Below are 17,302 nucleotides of genomic sequence, written 5' to 3'. Positions count from 1 at the left end.
ACACCTGACACCCCATGGTTCAGGGCAACTGAGATACCTTGTAGGCCTACTTCGTCCTTTGCCTATTCAAAGCATGAAAACACAAAAGAGAGATAGATGCCGCCCAGAAAACCTGTACTCAGTTTCATTTAAAGAGTGCACATACACACAGTCCTGTACATAATTATAATAAAGGTTATGTGCAGTAAAGGGGAGGAGTCTGCTCATGCACAGAATCTCAGCTTTCTGAGGGAGGGGAAAAATTCTTGAGGGAAATAGCGCTGAGGTGGACAAATTAATACATCAAACCTTGTAATTATGAGTTGGTGCTGCTGCTATTAAGTAGTAGCAGGTCACAATTTGGTGCATTTTACCAAATCGTGTGAAACTAAGGTGGCCAGGTGCAAAGGGGGACAGATCTCTTGCGCCTTTAATAGTTTCCTCTTCTATACAGGTATAAAGGTGTATCCGGTTATTCTGGGTGAGAGTGAATTGGCAGGCTCTCTCTTGAAACATCAAATCTCCCACTTAATTGTTATTCAGGCCAGAGGATGTCTTTCTCTCCCAAGTCTTTTTCTCAAGCCGAAGTCCCGTCAAGACTATTCTGCATCAGTTTCTTTTTTCTTCCTATGGGTGAGTGATTTGTCAGTGATGGCAAATCTGATTTGGAAGATTTGGCAGTACATGCATTTGAGGTCGGAGATCCTGTTGGCCAACAAGTTCCATTTCCTTGAACAGAGGACCCTTTTTACAAAGGTTGCAGTGACCCTGCAGACTCTCAACATCCAGACTTTGTGTGCTGGTTGCAGTCAGTGTCAGCCTTTTTTTAAATACAGCATTGACCACTTCTGTTGTTTCAGCAAAGTCCCGGGAAGCCCAAAGCATATATAGACCCCAAATATTTGATATTCATTTGATGCATTAGAATACTTTGATGAACTATTACCTGAAATACTCTAATTTCCTTTACGCCTTTGGCCTTGGACTCTCTCTCTCTCTCTCTCTCTCTCTCTCTCTCTCTCTCTCTCTCTCTGTGTGTGTGTGTGTGTGTGTGTGTGTGTGATGGAGAGAATGAAAAAAGAGAGTAGGGTTTCTAGCTAGATTACATAATTATTTATTTGTTAATAAAAATATTTCTATACTGCTGTATCATAAAAGATGAAGTGCTTAACAAAAAGCATATGGGTCAAAAAAAGCCACATAGAAAATTAAAATCAAAGAACATCAACTAATTGCTATGGAATGAAGTTTTCTTAATTGCCTGTGTCTACTGCTTGCTGGCGTAGAAAAGTCTTCAGCAGGCATTGAAAGGTTACAACAGAAGGACAATCTGTATTGACAGAGCATTCTACAGGACTGGGCCGATGGCACTAATGACTCAGTTTCTTATTTTAATCCTCCTTTCCTACAGTCATAGGAACATAGGAAGCTGCCTTATACCAGATCAGAATATTGGCCCATTTAGCTTGGTATTTTCTACACTGACTGGCAATGGCTCTGCAGAATTTCAGACAAGGGTCTCTCCCACCCTTACCTGGAGTTGCTGGTGACTGAACCTGGGCCCTTCGGCATGCAAAGCTGATGCTCTACTACTAAGCTGCAGCCCTTCAGTCTCACTCAAACTCCTGGGGAAAGCCATTGCATGCAGCTATGTGGGTTATTGTAATACTTGAAAGCAGATGGAGCAGAGAGCTCAGGTAACTGCCCACATTTGCTTGTGGTTGGACAGGGCCATCCACCTCCTCCCTTTCGCTTTGTTGGAATTGGCAAGTGTGGGGACATAAGCAGTTGCCCTATAACAAGTTGGGAGTGGCTCTCCATGTTTTCAGGCAGGACCTACCTGGAGATCTTGAGAATTGAACCTGGGGCTTTCCACATGCAGAGCAGATGGTTTGCCCAGATTTACAGCCCTTTTCTTGGGTCATATGAGATCATGGGGATTTGTATGTTGTGTTAGATTCAGATGTGCTAGTCGCTCTGCCTTATGTTTCTTGTTTATTTCTAGTACTGAATTCTACTGCTTCATTGAACGATTCAAGCAGATTTTTAGTCCCAGGGGAGCTATTACCAAAAAAGTGCTATCACTAAGCAGAAATGGGCTCAGGTCTGTTTTCAGATATCTGCTAGTGTCATAGGAGAGAAACCAGGTTGTTATTTTAATGGAGGGAAAAGGTCAACGTGCTAGGATAAACTTGAGAATTATTTGAAGCTCCTTTCTCACAATGAAGACTTCTATTACACTTTTTTGGTGCCTGGGGTTTTAATTTAACACATCAATGAAGAAGCAGCGCTCCAGAACTAAGAGGTGTGGGGAACAGCAGGGCTTAATTTTTATTGTTGCAATTTGTAAGAAATTAGAATATTTTATGAGAAACTCATTAGCCATGAGAGGGGAGGGCAAGGGGAGTGAATTCACTTGTGGAGCTGAAATTTAAAGTTTCCATTGATTTGTACATTTATTCCAGCTTCTTGTTGAAGCCAAGCTTTCATTACTACTACTATAGTTAGTGCCAGCTATGTGCCTTGATACTACTACTACTACTACTACTACAACTACAAGATAATAATAATAAAACTGGATTGTGAGATGCTGAAAAGGATCTCTCCCTATACTAGGTGAAGGGGCGTTAAAATGGTAAATGCAGTTCAGTATAAACAAGTGTAAAGCGATGAACAGTGGGGCAAAAACCACCCAATTTTTCATATAATCCAACATACCACTCACTCAGATGGCTTTAATAGCAGATGAGACAAATTCACTGAGGATAAGACTGCCAGTGATCATAGCTAATCATGATCAGTGGCTACTGGTTGTGATGGCTATATATTGCCTCTGATTCCAGTTTCTGGGGAGACATCTGCCTGGCAACTGTGAGAATAGGATGCTGGACTAGATGGGTCTTTGGACTGATCCATCTGGGTTCTTTTTAAGTTCTGAAGCTTGTAGATGAATGATAATGGACCCAGTTTACATTTAGGTGAGCTATGGTTAACCAGCTGAAGGTAATTTAAAAACTGTGTCCCAAGGAAATATAGAGTTACTTAGTGGCCTCTCAGCATCTCTGCAGCATTAGAATTGGTGGACAGGCTTGCATGCACATGCCAAAACCCCTTTTTGTTTTTTAAGCTCCAATTTTGGGAATAACTTGTGGATTATCATTTGTCCACAGATTTCTGTCCCCAACCCTCCTCACAGACTTATTCTCAATAGGAACACAAAGCTAATGGTGTGGTGAGCTCTTTCAGACTTGAAAGAAACACTGATCTCTTCAGCTCAGCTAGGGGGCTCTTTGTAGATCCTGCTTCCTCTCAGACCGTGCTGGCACTAGATTCTATCCCATGTGCAGAAACCTGTCTCTGCTTATGGATAGGTTTCCCTACATTGGGGTCCAATTATGTATGCCCATATATCCATACAAGGACACATTTTAGGAATGCACATTCTTTCTAATATTGTATTATGATCATTCTTGTCAGCTAATGGGCCTTGAAAGCATGTTTTCAGTTTCATTTACATTCAAGGATGCAGCAAAGCTTTTGAGTTACCTCGTGTCCTCGGAGATTAATAAGTTGTAATGACTCCTTCAGTGATTATGTATCTTATTATCCCATTAATGGAAGTTGTAATGACTCAGTTCAAATGCATTGGTGAGTTGTAGATTGCTTAGGCTGACATAGACTTCTTGTATTCCTTACAGATAGAAATTAAACATGTGCTAAAACATCTCCAGAAGCAAAATATGTGTGGGGTGTGGGGGTGTTAAGTTCTGCTGCTTAAATCTCATCTGCTCACATCACAAGTAACTTTAGCTGATTGGCAGGTGAGTGGGTTGGTTTTTTTTGTGTGTGTGAGAGGTGAAGCCTGGTGAGCCAAGATTGGCCCATAGATTGGAAGTTCTTCATCCCTGATTTAAGATCTTGAAAAAAGTTTTGTTGTCTACCACTTCCATAATAACATGAGAAGAGCACTGCTTGATCACACCAAAGAACTGAGTTCCGGTGAGTTCCAGCTGAAAAAAAGCCCTGCTCTGCATGATAATAAATTTATCAAGCTCCAGGCACACATGTATGTCCTTTGTTCTTCAGCATATGAGAAATAGGCTTTTACTCAGTCTCTTTCAGAGAGCCTCACATCTTCAGTTTTTAAGAGATTATTAGTGTGACCTTTAAAATGTTTGCATGGCATCCAAATGGCATTTTAAATTGTCCCGCTCCCCAAGGGGTATCTAATGAAACTGAGAATTTTAAAAATCAGGTTTTTTTTAAAAAAACCATTCTTCAACCACCTCACAACACTCCTATTTCATCTTATTTATACTGTTGTTTCTGTTTGGGCTATAGAAGTGTAAAGTGCAACAGGGCAAAATATACTTAACTGGTATTTCATATGAGCATCATTTTTATTGCCGATAAATGTACATGTAAAATGTGATAAAGGTCTCAGTAACTATTGGTCAGGACTTAATGATCAGTATCCCCTTTTGATCTGAGCCTTTACTGGCTATGTGAAGAGGAAGAATTTCCTCTAGGAGGTGTTGCCTTCATTGATTGGCTATGCCATGTCTTTCTACTTTCTACTCGGTCTGTCTCAATTCCTACTCCACCACTTTGACCCAGTTTTGTCTTGCGTATGATGTTTCTTTCATGAGATACTAACCTAGTAAAAGAAGGAGAATCAAAACGTTATCATCAGTATTTTGGATCCTGTATTTTCTTTCATGAACAGAAACAGAATTCACATTTATGGAACAAGGCTTTCCCATGTCTCACCCACAATAGTTTGGTGTGGAATATTGTGCCTAGGGTTTGCAGATGGAGATGGGAGTTGGTGGAAAACACACACACACACACACACACACACACACACACACACACACCCTTCTTCAAATGAGCAGAGAAACAACTAAACAACTTGAGTGCCAAGCTGTTATCTTGAGTGCGGGGGTGGCACCTTGAATAAAATATTGTGGGGGCCCAGGTAAGTCCCACCCCTCATAATCAATCACATGACACAGTGCGCACACACCATTTGATTGGGAATGCCCATCGACTTTGTGGGGGCCCCAGCCCCCTCAGATATTTTATTGTGGGGGCTGAAGCACCCATGGCTCCTATGCATGAGTGCTAGCATTTTAATTACCACAGCTTTTGCTAGTTTTACAGCACCAGTTAATAGACAGGCTCAAATCTTTATCCTGTTTCCAACTATAGCTACTTGGGTTTGCCTATTCTGCTTTGCACATCTGGATTTTATTCTATGGGCTCCTATTTAATAACAGTTCCTATATTGTGAACTTCCAAAATCAGATTGGGAAAGATCCCGAGCTTCCCTACCCTCTCTCCCTACGGGGTATTTTTGACAGGACAGCGTAGCCATGATGTCAGGTGGCCCAAGAAGCCTTGCTTTGGGCAGCGATTCCAGTGGGGCTTGCTGTAAGCACTGATCAGTGATTGGCATGTAAACAAAAAGACACCAAATTCAAAAAATGCAGCCTTTCTGATGCAAAGGAAGAGTTGGGAGCGCTCTGAAGAGCATGTTCCCAATTCTTCTTGGTTTTTGTTGTGGCTTGAAGTTTCCTGCACCTGTCTTCTTGTACGACATTAGGCATGTGCTAGCTAGCAGGCATGTGATTTCCCCCAAACAGCCTGGCAGGCCAATCTCCAAGGCCAAATTAGGCCCACGGGCCAGAGGTTGCCATTCCCTGCCCTAAATCAAATAAATTATTGCCACCTGCTGAAGCCCCTGCTTCCCATGTCAAAGTTCCAACCTTAGTTTTAATGCATATGTAGTTTGCACAAGATACACATTGATTCTGCCTTATGGGCCATTTTTCTAATTTTCTGGTTCTTGCCTTTTAGTTAGTCAGCAGCTGATAAACCACATCCACCAGTTTCTGGAGAACAAGGGGCATCTGTATTATATGAAGAGCATCGACTGCATAAAAGTTTTCCGAGAGGAAGCTATTAAGGTAATGCGCATGTGGAAACTGCACTCATTGCTAGAGAGTAGGGGGATGACGTGGCTCTCCATACTGAAAATAAGCATTGTTAACAGTTGAGACAACATCAAAAAGGATGCACAGAATTAAAATGGCTATGGCATTCTGGAGGCTTAAAAGACACCTTGGTGTTATATATTGGCCTTTTGGCCTCTTCAGAGTTTAGACCAAGTTCCACTGGGGCTTTTCAAATGTGGAAAGACAATACCTCTGACCTGTTAGATGAAAAGGAAGCTGTGCAATTCCCAAATAACTTCTTGAGTAAAGCAAATCACAAAAAAGACAGTGTTGCTTTGTGAAATGTCATTTCTTTAGTGACTCACTGTGCATTAGAAGTTCGCTTCTAAGTGAGGCCAGATAAATGTGCAGTGGTTTGAAATGTTACCCCCCCCATTTATTCAGGCAGAGTATTATGATGAATTAAGAATATGGTGTCACTTGGGTTTCATGCTAACTTTTATTCATCACTGTGATTCCTTTGTTATCCTTGTTGTTTCAGCTGTCAGAGGTGCAGTGCTTTAATGATTTTCTGCAGGCCCTGAAAAAGAGAGTGGAAGATAAAAATTTAACTGATTTCTGGGAGACTGTAATACAAGGTATGTCAGACATTATTTACAATGAACGGTGCAAGGGGGAGGAGAGGAGTGAAGCTTAGAGGCAAATCGGAAATTGCATGATTGTGCTCACAATTCTTTCCAGAAGAATGAGTAGACTGAATGCAGACCTGTAGTACATCTCTGCAGAGAATCTATATTAAAAACATGGTTTTTATTTTATTTTATTATTTTATTTTATGTACAGTATGTAGGGTGTGTGTGTGACAGAGATCTGGAATGCATTTATTTCCTTTTTTGTTATGTCCCCCCCCCCAATTATTTTACTTACCACTTCGTCCAGTTGTATCTATTTACCTTACTTTGTAGATCTGGAATGCATTTGATTTTTTTCCCCTTGTGTGCCATAAAATGGGATACAAAATAATAATATATACGAATTCATCGTGCCATGTGCGAGTCCTGACTAGTGTCATTTGAGTTAATGAGGTTTAACTGTAAGCATAAAGGAGAAAGAAAGCGGAGCAATGAATTGGAACTAGTACAAAAGGTGTTCACGTCAGGGACTGCAGAGAATGGTGGCTAATAGCTTTGTTTAGACATGCACTAGCATTTATTTCTAGTTATGTATTTATTCAGCTATTTACTCACAAAAATGTCCAAGCGGTGCACACAAAGATTACAAAAGTATACAGTGTATAAAATCAATCATAAAAACAAGCCTCATGGGTTTTCATTTTAACTGTTGATGTAACCTTTGACAAGTTACTGTATCTCTCTGTCCTGGTACAGTGGAACCTCGGTTTACAATTACCTCTGTTTATGAACGCCTCCATTTACGAACGCCGCAGACCCAGAAGTGTTTACATCCGGGTTCCGCGGAGTCGGCTGCGCAGCTCGCTTCTGCTCAGCGTGTGCTCTATTGGCGCTTCGCGCACGCGCAAAAGCGTGCCTTTGGGGAGCGAATGCCTCCGTTTACGAACACCTCCGTGGAACGGATTGCGTTCGTAAACCGAGGTTCCACTGTATCTCCTTTTGTGAAAGGGGAGCATTGGTTTTGGTTAAGGAAATGTTGGGATATACTGCACAGTATGTAACAGTGTGTCTTTATTGCAAGACACTAGCAAACAAAGTATTGTCTAGTTGTTTACCATCGGCATATGGGATTTGGCCTTCCTTTTCCATACAAACCCTTTCCTTCCAGCATCCCTTCCTGTTACTAGGTCCTATGTGAGGTTCCCTACCACCACTGCTGCTCTCCTTCCTGGCATTTAGTCTCCTTGCATCTCAGTCCCCCTGTATTCTCTGCAGCACAAACCTCTTGCCATCTTTAAAATGTTTGTGAAGGTTTTGCTCCTCTTCTTCAGGCAACGTGGAGCTGGTCCTGTCCATGGCCCATTCATGAGGTTTTTAACCTCATGTTCACCACTCCTTAAATCTCAGCTATCCTGACTCCTAAACCCTTATTCTCATTTCTTCCTATCTGAAGGCCCTACACGAGATTCTTATGTAAGCTAAACATGTTAGTCAATCTTATATTACTCATCTGTCCCCGCAAAAGTTATTCGGTAAATATTCCATCATAGTTACAGTAGCTCAGTTAGTGGTTAAATGCAGCTTATAAGTGTGACTTACATGAGGCATGGTGAATGTGTACAGGGACCAGTTGTTAGGCACATTAACTTCTCAAATTACACTTGACATATACACTTGGCTTAGTTCAACATCACCGTATGCCATGTAAAACCCGCTTTATTCATTTTTTCTCTCCAGACGAGCAAAATTGGTATAACTCAAAGTCATCTTTCTGGTATTCTAGAAACTAGTTGGTCCAGGGAAAAGCACACACCTTGAAATGGTTGTTTTTTAATCTATCACAAACATTCATTAGTTGTTTGTATACACCATGGTACCTGAGTTTTTTGGTACCCTGTGGACCTCAAAAAAGCATTGTTTTCATGACTGTAAAATCTTCTACTTCCACTCGGAGAAAATTATAGTATGGTACTTGTCTTTCGTTTGATTATTCTTAGATAGAATTTCCTTGATCACCAAAGAAGAAACCGAAGGAAGCTCTCTGACAGCTGAAGATGCCCAAAAGGTATTGGATAGAGTGCCTTTCTTTTTTAAGGTCAGAAATATGTGGCTTACAAGGAAAGGTTTCTCCATTGGAATTTCTGTCAGTATGTAGTGTGGCGAAGACCAGGTAATGTTCTTTTGGGTGTGCAGATTGTGGAGTTTGGGGGGCATTTCCTGTGCCACCTTAAGCAGCAAAATATCTTGGTACAGCTTCCTGTATGCTTGTGCACAGATGTGCATTCATGGTAGCAGGTCTCTATCTCCAGCTGCCCAGTGAGTCCACCAGCTATTTTGTCCTCCCTACTCCATGTTCTTAGGCCATGCCCCCACATGCAGCAAATTGAGATGGTAGAATTTGGGACTATACCACTTAGATGGAAGGTGTGGGGGTGCCATTTTAAAATGTTACTGTACTAGATAAATAATATATCCTACTTGCATATATTATCTAAAAATTTCTCCCTGGTACTCTAGTTTACTATATGCAGGGAGCTTTTTACATAGGGAAGCATTGTGCCCCTGCATTCTAAAGTGGCAAAAGCTACTCTTCTACCTCCTTTCTTGCTGATTCTGCTGAATATTTTATCCAGGCATTGAAGTTGATTTATTCAGCACATGGAAAGCCATTTCCCATGTAAGCTTGTATCCCACTTAAATGCACTGTGTGCCATGATATATTTGTATGTAATGCTAGCATGTGAGCAGGACAAGTCATCTAAGTCACTGATCATTCTAAGTTGCATGAATGGGACAGTGCATGAGATAAATCCATTTACATGGGTAAGAGCTTACCCTTTGGCCCACATCTTGTATTGACAGGGACTTTAATTCCTTTCCTTGGGAGAATTGTTCTCTCTAAGGCAGTATATTCATGAAAGCGCACAGGTGGGGAGCGTGTTCCTCTTCAGAACACAGAGCTGCAATGTTATAAGAACAGCCCTGCCAAGCACAGCCTGTCGTTATCTCAAGGAAGGTAATGGATTTCAGCACAACCATTACGTGTAATTTTGCTTCTGCATAAATGTAAAACAGATCTTGTCAGGAAAGAATAAAAATCAACTGCTGATACTCTGTGCCTTCTTGATGGGAAATAAAAAGTTTAATTTTGTTGCTAAGCAATTTCTCATCCTCAGCGTCTTCAAGACTCTGATGTGTTGTTTACATCTAATTTAGTGCCGAGATGCCACTCTAGAGGCCTTGGAGCAAATATGGAACTTTCAGAAATAGCATTTTACCTTAATTAACTATGTAAAATGGGATCTGCTCCAGTGGAAAAGGGCTTTTAAATTTGACAACTTGCTTTTACTTCAATATTGCCTGTACAGTAATGGTTTTACATCCACAGTGTCAGGGAAAGAAGCATACGGGGATGATGTGTTAAGACTGTGCAGTCTTCTCAGTTGATTAACCTTAGCAGATCTGTGATGCTTTCTGCTTCAAAGGCCATAGCAGCCTTAAGTTAAACACTATGTGTAGAGTAACATTTGTCTGCAGCTTAGAAAACACTCACCTTTGGACTCTGATGCAACTAGAGCAGCCATCATACATTGTGATTTTTTTTATTTGGGGAGCTGCAGTTAGAGCATTTGTAAAAAAAATTATGTTGCTGGGAATTTGAATTGGATTAAATTTGTGACTTTAAAAACCTTTCTATGCTCTGTGGCTGTGACTCATTGCTCAGTTTGGAGATCTTAAGTGGTTTAAAGACTTTAGCCCAGGTTGGAACGGGCCATTTTCTGAGTATCAAAGGTTGCAATGGAATCATATAAGAAACTGCAGAACAAAATTGAAATTTGGAAGTTTTAGTCAAACATAATTTGCTAGCATACTTTTACACACTGATTTGTTTGTATTGTATTGTGACTTCAATATTTATTTATTTGATGATATTCAATTGTTTTAAAATTTGTTCTAATTTCATTTCTTCCACTTTCTATTATTATTCAACGTTACTGTAATAGATAATAAAAAATCACAATGGAATTCCCTATTGACATTTGAATAACTGTTTGTTTATAGTTCTTGGCTCCCAAAGAAAAGCTCACGGAAACTTCACCAGTGGCAGATGATGGCGGCGGCGATGTTGATGATCTGGTAAGTACTGTATTTTAAAGAATTATTCCAACATGATTACTTTAAGTAAGTGGATTGTACTGGAGGATGGTGCGGGTGATAAATATTCATGTTATTGTGAAGTTTCTTACATTTCCGTATCTCAGGGGTGGGGGAGGGGGCAGCTGGTGCAGTATGAGGCAGACCCAGCTCACTAAAGCTGCTTTATCTGAGCCTTGGTAACCCTACCAGATTTGAATCAAGAGGTCATAAAATATTTTCTCATTTTATCAGGCAGTGGTTCTCAAATTGTGGATCAGGAATTAAGATAGGGAATTAATGGATCACTCCCCATTCCCTTGCAATAAATGACTTAGGGTCAGGGTGTTAGTAGTGTTAGTTAAGAGTGATTAATGTTGGTTGTCACCCTCTACCTGTAAGTTCCCTGTAAAGGCTTAACATTTACAGACCTCGCTTCTCTAAACACCCTCTGTACCTGTGGGAAAAGCTGCTGGGTCAGAAAGGATTTGGCGTTAAGACTGAATCGAGCCTTCTTGCTTTTTTTGTTTCTGTAATGAATGGAGCACTGCCATAAACTGTATTATAGTAGTAAATCTCTCTTACTTAAGTTTTAAAAGGCTGTACATATTTTTCTTCAATAACCATCGCTTTGTACGTGGCCGGCCCAAGCTTTAGCCTGAAATTGATGGCCCCATTTTCAATTCTGCCATTTTGCTTTTGCAGCTGGACATGATTTAAGTGGATGGACAGCATCTCAGAATGGGATCTGAAGATGTTTCGAGGCCCCAGAGAGAATGACATGGGTGGTAAAGAAAGGTGTGACCAGGAAGTCCTGTGTAGATACTCCAACCCAGAAAGAGGGCACTGGCTCCAAGGAAATCTCCAGGATGGTGCAAATCTTCATTTTCTTTAATTCATCACAAGTTACCAACGCAATGCATTGAATTTTACCTGCTCAGTCTCCATTTAATAAGACAGATTCACATTCTCTAAAAGCAGATACCTGTTGTTGCCATATGTTGGCCTTTGTTATAGTCACAAGAGATTTTGATGCCTTAACCTCACTGCCTGCAGAGGGAATGCTATCAGAATGAAATCCCAATAGACTTCGTATCCAGAAATAAGTGTGTCTTTTTGGCATACTAACATAAATATTGTCTGTTCATGAATGCCGTAAACACCTGAAATACCAATGAAGAATTTAAAAAAGATTCCAAAGATTTGTACTCATAAACTGCAACCCAGAAAAGCCTCTTGACTTGCAAATGTTTATCTGGTGAAGCTCATGGTTTATGTTTCCTTTCCAAGGCAGCACCTTCCAGGTGAATCACAAGCCAGTTTTTATACACAGAGGTGTTTTGTTTTGTTTTGTTGCCAATTCAGAGTTTGCATATCTATGCCTTCAAATGGTTAGAAGCAGCTGCTGAACATCCCACCCTACTGCTCTGTGGGTTCCTTCATCAAGCCCTTTCTATTTGTCTTTTGTAGCCAGCTGTGCTCTAGTGTTAGTTGTCAGCAGTTGAAAGGAGTGGATGAAGCTATCGGCAGAGGACAAGAGTGGGAGCCACAACGGCTGCATCCTTTCCCCCTGACTTGGAGCATTTAAAGTCACAACCACAGCCTGTGGTACATACATAGCATTCCTCCTGATGTTGCCATACACGGTTCAGATCAGTCATTTAACTTCTTTCATCTTCCTCCTCACATTCCTCCCAATCCCCAATTTCTACACCCAAAGTCAGGTTTTTGCCCTTAACGATCATCAGTTTTTAGCTGTCTTGGTTAGTTTTCATAACTAACGGTGCACCTAGTTGCCATTGCCACTGATGCTAAAAGCATGGGGTAGATGTAGGCTGGCTTGATGCAGTGTAATTTGTTAAACCCTCTGTTGTAAAGATGATATTGTTGCTATAGAAAAATTATATATTAAAAGCCAAAGTATGTTTAGTAGGAACCTTGTCTTGTCATTTCTGTACTCTGTGCAACACGGCTGCTTATTCATAAAACAAGGGTATCTTCTATCCTCATCACAAGGAGGGTAAGTTTAAGGGCACTTAAAAGCCTCTGCTTTCCAAGTGAGGGCATGAAAATAAGCAGAAGGGGGGGGACTTTTTTAAAAAAGTGGCTTGAGTCTGTCACCAGTTCTTTGGTGTGGTGATTGTTCTTCTCTTGTCATGCTGGTCCACTAGTAGCATTCATCACAGCAAGTGACACAGTTAATTTACCTACAGTTGCCCATCATCTGAAAAAAAAACCCCATGATCCTTGGAGAAAGCTGATGTCTGGAAGGGCTCTTGTTTATCTTCCCTTGCCACAGGATCCAGTCACATCTTTGCAAAAGGAGGCTCCTGGGGTGAGCTTCCAAATGCTGATGGACTGTGAATTGACTGCCTTAACCAGAAGATTAATATATCAAAGTGTCTGTTTTCTTTCATAGTTGTGATTTTAATGAACAGAGATGTAATCAATCAGTTTATTTTAGATGTATTGCTAGCCCCCTTTTTGGGGGTGGGGGGATTAGTCTATTAATTGTTTGGCTTTCAATCAATTAAATCAGCAATCATTCTGAAAGTTAATGTATTTTGCGGTCAGAATAGTGGGTGGACTGCAAACTGCTAAATATTGTGTAACGTTCAACTGCCCTGCTGTTAGCTCTGTGGCTGCCTTATGAAACTTTTGAAACTTCTGCCAAGAGTTTAATAACTAATCAAAGAGGCAGCAGTAGTGCAGCGGCTTTAAACATGGGACTGTGGTCATGGGAGATATTTTCTGGCCGCAAGAGAATTGCATCCCAAGTCTGAAAATCTTGCTGTTGGCTACAGGTTTTGAGAGCCTTATGTTTCTCACCTACAGTGGTGCCTCGCTAGACGAATGCCCTGTAAGACGAATATTTCGCTTAACGAATAGATTTTTCTAGCGGAGGTTGCCTCGCAAAACGAATTCGTTTTGCGAAAAATTCGTCTAGCGAATCGAGGTTTGGTTTCCCATAGGAATGCATTGAAATTCAATTAATGCGTTCCTATGGGCAAATAAATAAATAAATAAATAAATTCAATGCATCCCTATGGGATTAGCTAGACGAATTTTTCGTTATACGAATTGACCCTTGGAACGAATTAAATTCGTCTAGCGAGGCACCACTGTATTTGCTGACCTGCAGCACATTGTAGCACACACAGCAGATCCATAGAATTGTACTTTTACGAAAAGGCTCTCTAATAGCCACCCAGACAAAAATGAGAGATCCGTTTTTTGCAGATTTGGCTTCAGGTTCCGCCACCCTTGTGGCATCAGACAAGCCACTCATTTTGCAGTCCAACTTTCCCACGTGTAAAAAGAGTGATAGGGTTGTTCTGAGGATTCACGTGTAAGCCACTGTGAATCTTCTTGAGTTAAGCAAAACCACAATGAGCTGGAAAATGTTCCCTGATATGCAGTAGACCCAAACCAGCTGTTCTAATTTCAACCACTCAAGAATGGATTCAGGACGTTATGTGAACACAGAGACAGATGGATACTGCTCAGAGCATAAAGCTGCAGCTCGGATGTTTTGACTTTCCACATATTTCTCTGACGGTTATTGGCTATATGCACGTGCTTAAAGCCTTCAAAATGAAATGTTAAAGGCTGGAAATGGATCCATTGTCTCACTTCTCCCATCTCCTCCTGCTGTCATATAGGATGAGAAACAATGAGCAGTTTACTAGTTGCCATAAGCTTTGTGTCTCGCTTTGTTTATTGGTGCCCTGAGCGTGCTGGAATTGTATTATTGGCTGGGCAGTTGTGCTGTGAACGCCTTGAGAGGAGAGGCATAATTTATATGTACTAATAGAACTTGCGAGATAGTCACACTTATCTCGGGCTCAGCAGGCCGCCAAGCACAGAATATGGTTGTGAGAATGTTGCCTGTTATGTTCCAGCAGAAACACTTAAAATTGGGTTCTCTATTTTTATGAGGTTTCTCAAAGGCAGATAATTTGTTATGTGTGTTAACAGGGGTGTCAGTAATTGGTGTTTGAATGACTCTGGGTTTTTTAATGCCCAATATCTCAATCAATAATGTGCATGGCAGGGGCAAACATGCCAGCCTTGAGTTGTTATAGATGAGCTGGGAGGTTTTTACAAGGGGTTTGGCCTTCTCCGACTGAAAGCAAGAGCTGCCTTATATTCGCTCTCTGTTTTTGTTGGCTTGTTCTCTGCTGTCACCTCCCTATTTATTGGTTTTATTTATTGGCTGGCCTTCCTAGCACACCTGTTGCCTTTCTTGTCCTGCACAAGTGCTCAGAATAAGAACAGCCCTCTATGCAGCAATAAGAGGAGGAGGAAGGGCAGCTGAGACTCAGAGAAGCGTTAGCTCTTCAACAAATACCAAACACAGTGGTACCTTGCAAGACGAATGCCTCGCGCAATGAAAAATTTGCAAGACGAAAGCGTTTTGCGATGTTTTTGGTGACTCGCAATACGAAGTTTTCTATGGCCGTGTTTTGCAAGACGAATTTTTTTGCGGTTTTTTTTGGCTGCGTCAAACCGCGCTTCGCAATACAAAATTATTGCAAGACGAAGCGACTCACGGAACGAATTAATTTCGTCTTGCGAGGCACCACTGTACCGAGAATTCTCAGTGTAGTATAGTGATTAGAGGCTCGTATTCAAAATCCCTATTTAGCTAGAAAATTCACTGGATGACCATGGACCAGTTGTTCTCCCTTAACCTGACCTACCTCACAGAGAAAATGGGCAAAGAAAACTATATAAACCGCTCTGCTTGGAGAAAGGGGCAGGTTAGAAATGCTGTCTATGGAATGACAGGTTGACTCCAGCTCTTTACTTCCATGGCAGGGGCAGACTTTGGTGTTTCGAATTTCAGCTGCGCCTTGTGAGAGACCAGAAGTCTGTGCCCCCCCCCAATTTCTGTTCTGCACATGCACTGTGTCATAGTCGTGAAGACCTGTAGTGCCCCCCTCAGCTTGGTGCCCAGTGCAGTTTCCTAAATCCACTTCTGATCTTAGATTTGATACCCCTCACTTTGGAGTAGAAATTCCTTCTGGCATGTGGGTGACTTAAATTACTGAAGGACAAGAAAAAGTTAACAGCACAGCCTAGATACAGGTAGGTAGCCGTCTGAGTCGAAACAAAATAAAAAAATTCCTTCAGTAGCACCTTAAAGACCAACTAAGTTTTTATTTTGGTATGAGCTTTCGTGTGCATGCACACTTCACCAGATACACTGAAACAGAAGCCACCAGACCCTTATGTATATTCAGAGGGTGGGGGGTGATGGGAATGGGTGATGGGCTGATAGGAGTGGTAAACCACAGCCTAGAATTCATGTGCAGGATTGTTGTGATGGTGGGAGCACAGCGTTTCCTTCCCTGCTACCTTTCTAGGTGTTTTGGGTGATAAAGAAAGCTATTGGCACCCAGCAATGCCCATCCACAAGAAAACATTTTTTTAAATAGCCTACTGCAACATGTTTACAAGGATCTTGCGACAGCTCAAGTATGATTCAAAATGGAAGCCGCAGGCGCTGGTTTCTTCTGGCTGCGTTTGCAGAGAATGTCATTACATCTCTTGAAGAGGATATGTGGCGGTCTCCACTGAAGGAGGTGGTTTTTAGGTCCTTTCTTAAAAGAAGTCAATTTTATTTTATTTTATTCAGATTCATAACTATAGTTTAACCTGAGTAAAACTGATTCTTCTATATATTACCGCTGTGCAGAGTGAACACATAACTGAGGTAGTTTGGTGATCTTCATTTCCTGTGACCTTGGGAATGCAATTTTTTTGATGTTCAGCATCCTAGCTTGGCAAGCGTCTCTCCACATGGATTAATACCATGTGAAATAAAATGCATGCTGGCTGAACTTATATGCAAATGAGCATGCAAGTGCCATGATTTACGCAGTACAGTCATGTGATCTTTGCGAACGAGAGAGCAGCATTGGCAAGAAAAGCCTGGGCGAGTCTTTGATTCATTGAGACACTTGGTTTGCATGGTGTCAGTTCACGCTGGGTTCCTTAGCATCATGCTGCATGGGAAGAAAACAGTTTCGAGGCCTAATTTGAATTTATAACAATAGGCAAGGGCCTCAGATATAAAGCTATTTACATTTAGAAGCTCTGTCCTTAGCTAAACCCAGGATGGTGAAATATAGCAAGGGACTCAGAACAATGCTGAGTTTTACATATCAGTCTCTCTAATTGTGAACTTGGGCAGTACAGTTTACAATCCTAATCTATTTAACAAATTTCAGAGAGGTAACTGTTTAGTCCCTTGCAAGAAAAAACAACCAAGAGTATTGTGGCACCTTAAAGACCAGCACATTTATGGCACAAGCTTTTGCGAATTTTAATTTACTTCATGGTTAAAGGTCTCCAGTGGGAACTGGGAGTTCCCTTTCCTTTTGTATATAGAAGGCAGAAAAGGAGGCTTGTTTTGGCCTGGAGGTCCCACTATCCATCTCCAGGCAGAATAACACATTCACATAGCTTCTGATAGGGCACCCCAGGCACTTTGTATTTTTAAAAATAAAATCTTTATTTGTATCCTTATAAACCAGGCAACCCCAAACTACGGCCCTCCAGATGTTTTGGACTACAATTCCCATCATCCCTGAC

General features: G+C 41.2%; 1 protein-coding gene across 2 annotated transcripts in view; it reads left to right on the top strand.

The window, feature by feature from the left end:
- XRCC5 (X-ray repair cross complementing 5) overlaps nucleotides 1-12,631 on the top strand; it is a 36,038-nt gene extending 23,407 nt beyond the window's left edge. The window contains exons 17-21 of one of the 2 annotated variants that reach the window (XM_035128258.2): nucleotides 5,839-5,948; nucleotides 6,478-6,574; nucleotides 8,566-8,633; nucleotides 10,631-10,705; nucleotides 11,408-12,631. In XM_035128258.2, coding sequence (XP_034984149.1) covers nucleotides 5,839-5,948; nucleotides 6,478-6,574; nucleotides 8,566-8,633; nucleotides 10,631-10,705; nucleotides 11,408-11,422 — 365 coding nt within the window. In that variant the 3' untranslated portion in view covers nucleotides 11,423-12,631. Of the gene's footprint in view, nucleotides 1-433; nucleotides 4,972-5,838; nucleotides 5,949-6,477; nucleotides 6,575-8,565; nucleotides 8,634-10,630; nucleotides 10,706-11,407 lie in introns of those variants that run through there. The other variant, XM_060278480.1, reaches the window with a different exon arrangement.
- The last annotated feature ends 4,671 nt before the right edge of the window (nucleotides 12,632-17,302 follow it).

This window comes from Zootoca vivipara, chromosome 1 (genome assembly GCF_963506605.1).
Source record: "Zootoca vivipara chromosome 1, rZooViv1.1, whole genome shotgun sequence".
NCBI classification, from domain to species: domain Eukaryota; kingdom Metazoa; phylum Chordata; class Lepidosauria; order Squamata; family Lacertidae; genus Zootoca; species Zootoca vivipara.
Note: the sequence above shows the minus strand (reverse complement) of the source record. Positions and strands in the feature narration are given on the sequence as shown.